This window comes from Brassica oleracea, chromosome C2 (assembly GCF_000695525.1).
Source record: "Brassica oleracea var. oleracea cultivar TO1000 chromosome C2, BOL, whole genome shotgun sequence".
NCBI classification, from domain to species: Eukaryota; Viridiplantae; Streptophyta; class Magnoliopsida; order Brassicales; family Brassicaceae; genus Brassica; species Brassica oleracea.
In genome coordinates this window covers 9,326,836-9,334,955 of record NC_027749.1, presented here as the reverse complement: position 1 = coordinate 9,334,955, position 8,120 = coordinate 9,326,836, and the positions used below count along the sequence as shown (strand labels likewise).

Here is an 8,120-nt window from a genome sequence, read left to right as displayed (position 1 = left end):
ATAAAATTGGTGTATTCTCTAATATTTTTAAATTATTAAAATAAATAATGCAATATTATAAGAATAATTTATATTTTGTATATGTAATATAATTTAAAATTTTACCAATGATTATAAATTATTGAAACTGTTAAAGTCTCACATTATTTTATTTTTTTGTGATCAGTGATTTAATTTTTTTTATGATAAGATATAAATAATCATCTAATAGATGTCTACACTAATATATACATATATATATATATATATATAAATTAAACTATATACGATATAAAATATATAAATATTTAATTTCAAAATTTTAAAACTACTTATTATATCTGAATTGATAAAAATTAAAAAATTCAATTCTAAATTTTATCAAATTATCAAAATCTATTTTACATATCGTTGTTATTATTTAAAAATATTTTTTGAAAGAACTTATTTATCTATCAAATATTTTATAAAATATCTCACTCATGCACGAATTATTACTTATTTTTTTAATAAACTACGAAAATTTTAATTTCTAAATAGCTGAGGCCAGCTATCTATAATACTGCATTGAAAAATCATCTTCGTTTTGAACAGATAATCTTAAACAGCCACGCTCTTAAAACCACTAAGCAACTGTCTACATAGTATGGTAGCTAGTATCAATATTATGTATAGTATCAAAGTATCAAAACAAAACTTATATTGAAATTTCCCCAGGAAAATTCATATGTCACTATTTTGTGGACCGCCATAACAAAAAAAAACAGTATTATAATAACCCGTTATAGTCAAAGAAAAGTCGTATGAAACAAGGGGGAAAACAACTTATATGGATGTGCTAAAATTTACCTGAATTTTTAAAAAATTCAAAGAAAATATATAATATTTATTTTCTTAGCCGAATCATACATCGGTCGCCACATCAACTGTCACATCATCTAATTTTAATGAGTTGGATGTTTCGTCAAATTTTGCTGACGAGGATGGCACATGTACATTTTTTTTAAAAATAGTCGCTTTAGAAAAAAAAATTAGAAAATGTAAAATTTTATAAATTTTTATTATTTAGTGAAATTAATAAAAATAATTCAATAATTCAATTTTAATTTTATATAAGAGATAGATTTGTAAATATTTCGATCATATCACAATACCGTTTCTGATAAGAGTTATATATGTTGTAATTATTCAAATTCAATTCTAGTATTGCAGTCGTGTTACTCTCGATTAATTATAGTTGTGTTTATTTAAAAAAATTATGATATGTTGATCTAAATTCTTGAAATGTAAATAACATATTCATAATTAATTAGGGTTGTATTTCTTTAAAATATTTATGATATATTAATCTAAATTGTTTAAATGTAAATAACATACTCATGATTAATAAAGAGTAACACATTGCAACAGTAGTATTGAATTTGATACATTACAACGTATATAACTCTTATAAAGAAGGTATATTGATATGATCGAAACATTTACAGATATATTTCTTATATAAGATTAATTATTTAATTATTTTTTGTTAGTTTTACTAAATGATAAAAATTTATAAATTTTACATTTTCTAAAAAAATATTTTTATAAAATGATTATTTTATTTTTTCAAAAATGTACACTTGGCGTTTTTGTGAGCAAAATTAGTTGACGTAACATCTAAATCAGCAAAATTAGATGATGTGTAAGCTGATGGGACGACTAAGGTATGATTTGGCCAAAAAATAAATATTAAGTATATTATTTGAAATTTTTGAAATTTAGATATTAACACGACAATATAAATCGGGTATAAATCGAATATTTCGTGATATGTTGGGCATCAAAATACTGTTTTCTCTGAAACAAAGCTTGACGTGGTATGCAATGATTCAAAAACTCCTAGAGTCAACATTCAAAATATGCACTCATTATTTAAATTTGTTTCCTTATTTTAAGGCATAAACCCCATCCGCATATATATATAAATAGACACACATAGGCCATCAACCTTTGTCATTTGAACCATTCGTGAGCTAAGTATATAGAATCAAACCCACCCACCCACCACCGCCAAAAAAACGAAAGAAAACACACACACACAAATGGATTACATTCTGTTTTTATTGCCATTCGTATTGCTTATACCAGCTTACAAATTCTTAATCTCATCCAAAACGCAGCGTTTCAATCTCCCACCAGGACCAACTCCGTTTCCCATCGTCGGCAACCTCCACCTCGTGAAACCGCCTGTACACCGTCTCTTCCGCCGCTTCGCAGAAAAATACGGTGACATCTTCTCCCTCCGCTACGGCTCTCGCCAAGTCGTCGTGATCTCTTCTTTGCCCCTTGTCAAAGAATGCTTCACTGGTGACAATGACGTCATTCTAACAAACAGGCCGCACTTTCTGACGGCCAAGTACGTCGCCTACGACTACACCACGATCGGAACCGCACCTTACGGCGACCATTGGCGTAATCTCCGCCGTATATGCTCTCTTGAGATTCTTTCTTCTAACCGCCTCACAGGGTTCCTCTCCGTTCGTAGTGACGAGATACGACGGCTGCTCACGAAACTCTCACGTGACTATAATGGCCGTGTCGTTGAGCTTGAGCCTCTTCTTGCAGATTTGACGTTCAATAATATTGTCCGTATGGTCACAGGGCGACGCTACTACGGAGACCAGGTTCGTTTCATTTAAATAAATGAATATAAAATAACCTTTAATACGAATAATTCACTAATCATTTACACTTAGAAATTGTAGTGTTCTTGTACAAAAATATTAACTACTTACCTACCAAAGATGGACCCTATCATGTGAGTCGTGGACTAATCAGACTAAATTATTTTCCTTAAATGATTATGTCTTAAAGGTTCACAACAAGGAGGAAGCGAATCTATTCAAGAAACTAGTGACGCAGATCAACGATAATAGTGGTGCAAGCCATCCAGGAGATTATCTACCGATTCTTAAAGTGTTCGGACACAGCTACGAGAAGAAAGTGAAAGCACTCGGCGAAGCCATGGACACTTTCTTGCAGCGTCTGCTCGACGATTGCCGAAGAGATGGAGAGAGCAACACAATGCTTAGTCATTTGCTGTCTTTACAACATGAACAACCTAAGTATTACAGTGACGTCATCATCAAAGGCCTCATGCTTGTAAGTACACTTTATAATCTTATCTCTTTTTACATTTTATATTTGCAAAAATATGTATAGATGAACTAACATATTTAACTTATAAAAATAGAGTATGATGCTTGCGGGAACGGATACTGCAGCCGTGACGCTAGAATGGGCAATGGCTAATTTGTTGAAAAACCCTGAAATGTTGAAAAAGGCAAAAGCCGAGATAGATGATAAAATTGGACAAGAACGTTTGGTTGACGAGCCAGACATTGTGAATCTCCCTTATCTCCAAAACATAGTTCTCGAGACCTTCCGGTTGTGTCCGGCCGCACCACTTCTTGTACCGCGTTCTCCTTCTGAAAATATCAAGATTGGAGGATACAACGTGCCGCGTGGCACAATCGTACTAGTGAACTCTTGGGCCATCCACAGAGACCCGAAGCTATGGGATGAACCTGAGAGGTTCATACCAGAGCGGTTTGAAGACAAAGCAGCTGCGAACGCTAATAAGCTTATGATGTTTGGGAACGGACGAAGGACGTGTCCTGGTGCAGCTTTGGGTCAGAGGATGGTGTCCCTGGCTTTAGGGTCGTTGATTCAATGCTTTGACTGGGAGAAAGTCAACGATGAGGAAATTGATATGACCGAGAATCCGGGAATGGCTATGCGTAAGCTCGTGCCGTTACTAGCTGTTTGCCATCAGCGTTCAATTATTACTAATGGCTTGGCTTAAGATGACACTCTGTATATTAAATCTACTTGGTTCACTATTTGAAGAGTGACGCGGTCCAAGAGTCTTTTTGGATTTATTTTATAGATTTTAATTGTTTTTAAATATTGTATGATTGTTTTAGTGATGAAATAATTATAAGAAAACGTAAGATTCGATGAAGAATGTCGCAATATTGCAAAACCAGAATCAAATCACAATAACACTAGTTTGTTGTTACTGATTGGATACCTTATACAAATAAAATAAAGGTTTGGAAATGAATTAATGAAATAAAGACGAACCCTTTATCAAAAAATAAAATAAAATAAAGACTGGGTCTATACAATTTCGTTTCTTTTTAAAATAACTAGGGTCGGTCCGCCCTACGAACGGGATGAAAATTAACAAATAATTAAATTAACTAAAGTAAATATTTAATATAAATTATTATTATTTAAAAATATATATATTAGTTAAATTTTTGTACATGTTATTGTATTTGAAGACTAAATAAATATGTTATCTGAAAATTGTTATGATTTTAAAAAGTAAATATACTTGTTATTTTTTAAAATATGATTTTCTTTTTACAAAATAGATGAAATTTTGTTTTCATGATATAAACTGTATAGTGATATTGTACTTAACCGAACAGTTAAAATCCACCAAATTTTTTTATGCAATGAATAAATGATGTTCTAAAGCAAAACTCGCTAAGAACATACCAAGGAAAATGGTATAAGAAGGAAAATGTACTCTATGATTTTGTATTCCAAACTTTATTTTACTTAGCATCATAACTATCATAATTAGAGTAGAATAAACATTAAGCTATACAAAATTAAGTATCCACGAATATTTTTAATATTAAAATATAGTAATCTATGACGGTGATAACGAAACCTACACAATGAAAACTAAGACCAAAACTTCCTTAAGTTTAAATTAAGCTAGTTTTTTAAAACATCCATTAAAACTAATGATGTTTTATGTAATTTTTGAGTTTACTACCCAAAAACATCACTAAGATGAATTACCATACTCTATTCTAAATATTTGATCAAGTTTTAAAATCAGCAGACATCTTTTCTGATTTATATATGAACCTCCATCACTTCACTGGAGTTATGCTACAAACAAATTATATATATTTACATATCAAATTATGTTTATATTATTACCACCTATTTTGTTTAATAACAATTTGAAATATATATATATATATTAAACCTATAACCAATTCATAGGCAGTTTTTAATTCCTTGTTTTCTTACTCCCAAAGTATTAAAAAACTATTTAAAGAGACTATTATTGTTAGACATGTGTCTTCCAGTGATATAATAATCAGCCAATGGTTTTTGTATCAGAGATTAACATGAAAACTAATTCGTGGTGGTTTTTTTCATTGAGTGTAAATAATACGACAACAACACGTTAAAAGTGGATGATCGTCTTCAACCAAAGTGAAGCTCTGCCGTGAGGGGAACTCCTAAACGGGGGAAATCGTTGCAGCTTCGAATTCATCTATTGGAATGTACACAAACGTTCTGATCAAAAGCAAAGGTTCCAGCTCTTTCGCCGATTCCATTGATCGTTTTTTTTTAACTTGTCTTACACCCGAATGTGCACCTTATTCAAGAAACAATTGGTTGAGAATAATTTGACAGCTAGCTAATCTGATTCAAGCGAAAAGGGAAAGCAAATTGACATACATCCTAGGTGTTAATGGAGAGTACAATATCATATGACTGAGTGGATAGAGATTCTAACATTTTGTATCCATGATTGTTGGCTTGGATCACTTCCAAAAGAAACTCTCATATGCACGCTCTCGCCGACCTTGATACCAAGTGAAGACATTTACAATGATTCATTCACAAAGAAACTAAAACAACAATACAACAAATCTTATTATTTGGTACTATTCAGTAGCAAAAAGAAGAAGAAATTTCAATCAGGTCATTAGCACCTCGAGACTAAAAACAACACTGAGAAGGATACAAACTCAAGACAGAAATCGAGAATCTTAATAACATGATAAGCCAAAAAGAGTGTGATAACTATCAGAGAGAGGAAGAGAGATTAGGATCTTACAGAGTGAGAGAGCTGTGAAAGATATATTCTTTAGTTTTAGTTGTAGAAACATAGCCCCAACAGACACAAAATGCAACACCCCACTGTCAAGAAAGTATTGGATTGTTAGAAATATGTTAGTAACTAAGCAGGCCTCATGAACAGCCTATAATATCCTTGAATCATATAGACCCTTTAGAATGTCTACTTACGCATATGGCTTCAGAATGTCTACTTACGCATATGGCTTCATCTTTCTTGAGTGTGAAAGTTCTAATACGATGTTCTGGTGTACCTCTGTGATTAATGCAATGTAGCAAATCACATCAAACACAAAGAATCAATAGATCAAAATTAACCAAAAAGCAAAAAGAGCAATGACTTACCAATATCAAAGACACATTCATATCCCTGGATGAAACCCAAAACTTTATCATCATAGTGATGAGTTCAATGAAGATTACATCCTTATTTATAGGAGAAGATTTCTGCTGTAACCATGGAGAAGGGGAGGGGTATTGAATGTGTCGTAGTGGGAGCCAATCGTTCCTCTTGGTTTAAGTGATGTAAAGGGGTCCTCAGTTGCATCGACTGAATAATGGCAGAGACATTACGGAACCAATTTGCAACGTATTAAGCACATAACATAATCTTCAAATGATTAATCCCATCGTTACTTATATATCTCAAAGGAAAAGGAAAGTGTTTGTTTTTCAAATCACCGAAGATACCTTCGAGTAGTCAAGAGGAATCATATCGACACAGATATGCTCGCCGCCTCTCTGCACATTCTTCGCCTCCCAGAATTGAAGAAACAGACTTCGTCGATGGCCTATAGCGACCTGAGTTTAAATCAGTGAGAAGGATAGATGAGATCGCCATTCTGCAGAATTGTTTTTTGGATTGTAAAGAATGAAAGGATGCTGTTCAGGGCATGACGGCTGACCTTTTTATAAATGAGATCCACCGACTGAAGAGAGGAGATGTGCATTGAATGAGGATCATGATATGAATGGGATAAAGGAGTTAAGATGGTAGTTAATGACAACGATTGAATGCATCCATAACGTTTCAATTTCCCTTACCCAACATTAAAACACATATGGCAAATTGCTCCTGAGATTCTCCGTAAATAGTCCTCTATCATCACCGTTCAAAAACTCCATGGACATTTTACCAAAGTAGAGGATGAAGAACACTATGAACCCTAGAAATCAAATATGAAAATGTTGAAGTCGGAGAGGGTGTCTGTTTATGTTATGGGTTTGACCAGTAAACACAACAAATTTAGAAAGCCCATTTAATTTAATCTGTCAGGCCCAAAATCATAGTCTATCGTAGAGAAGAAAAAACAAAGTACACATATCACGCTACCGATTTGAAAAAGCGTTGCAAAAAGCCTAGCAGATTTCCAATTAAATGAAGTGCAGCGTTTTAAATGGCCGGGACACGTGGCGCGTTTTAGGAGTTCGAATTAGTGACGTGGAATCTCATGTAGATGGCCTAGGAGTGAAGCAAACTGTACTTTATATATAAAGATTCGAGAGTGTTCAGCGGATCAAAATTTAACCGATTAAATCTTCTAGGCTCTATTTACCAATGCTAGAAAGACTCGATTGCTCATAGTGAGAATTTTATATATATATATATATATATATATCATCTGGCCATACAAAAGAATATATCTGACATGGTAAATTTTGAATTCGGAAATCTCAGCACCTTTCTAAATTCCTTGTTAGCAAAAAAAAAAAAAAAATTCTAAATTCCCCTTACTATTCAATCACGCTCGTGTGATTTATTTTATATTATTATTTGTTACAAGAAAGATATGTAAAAGAGAGAGTCTCCCCTATAAATATTACGGCGGATGAACGTATTTTTAATCTAAATTTAACGGCGGGTGTTCCTCTCCTTTCTCTAAGATAAAAAGTGTAGTTTAGATACATTTTATAAGTGTTTTAAAAAAAAGGAAAACATTTTTATAGATAATTTGTCCGATGAGTTCTTCTTATTTATTTTTTTTTGACTAAATGAGTTCATATTAACTCATATACATTATATGTCATGATCAAAATACAGTAAGTTTGATTTCCAACTTGACAATTTATATAATATTTTCCGTTATTAGTTAGCTATTAATTAAAATTTTCAATTCATGGCTTAATTATTTTAATTAAGTTTCTCTATATTCTAATTCATAAAACAAAGAATTTACAAGTTGAACATTAGCAAAATATCT

The 8,120-nt window shown here is 32.3% G+C and overlaps 1 protein-coding gene across 1 annotated transcript; it reads left to right on the top strand.

Annotated features, from left to right (window-relative positions):
• Positions 1 to 1,974: 1,974 nt before the first annotated feature.
• LOC106325221 (cytochrome P450 81F1-like) lies at positions 1,975 to 4,042 on the top strand. Its single transcript, XM_013763252.1, has 3 exons — positions 1,975 to 2,645; positions 2,836 to 3,123; positions 3,215 to 4,042. Exons 1-3 carry the CDS (start codon positions 2,064 to 2,066, stop codon positions 3,824 to 3,826), a joined length of 1,482 nt encoding a protein of 493 aa, XP_013618706.1. The 5' UTR covers positions 1,975 to 2,063; the 3' UTR covers positions 3,827 to 4,042.
• Positions 4,043 to 8,120: the final 4,078 nt, after the last annotated feature.

What these genes read in the sequence shown, in the direction of transcription:
- LOC106325221 (XM_013763252.1), top strand. Translation starts at nt 2,064, where the DNA reads ATGGATTACATTCTGTTTTTATTGCCATTCGTATTGCTTATACCAGCT. An exon ending in GACGCTACTACGGAGACCAG is followed by an intron (nt 2,646 to 2,835) that starts GTTCGTTTCATT and finishes TATGTCTTAAAG; the next exon opens with GTTCACAACAAGGAGGAAGC. An exon ending in TCATCAAAGGCCTCATGCTT is followed by an intron (nt 3,124 to 3,214) that starts GTAAGTACACTT and finishes TTATAAAAATAG; the next exon opens with AGTATGATGCTTGCGGGAAC.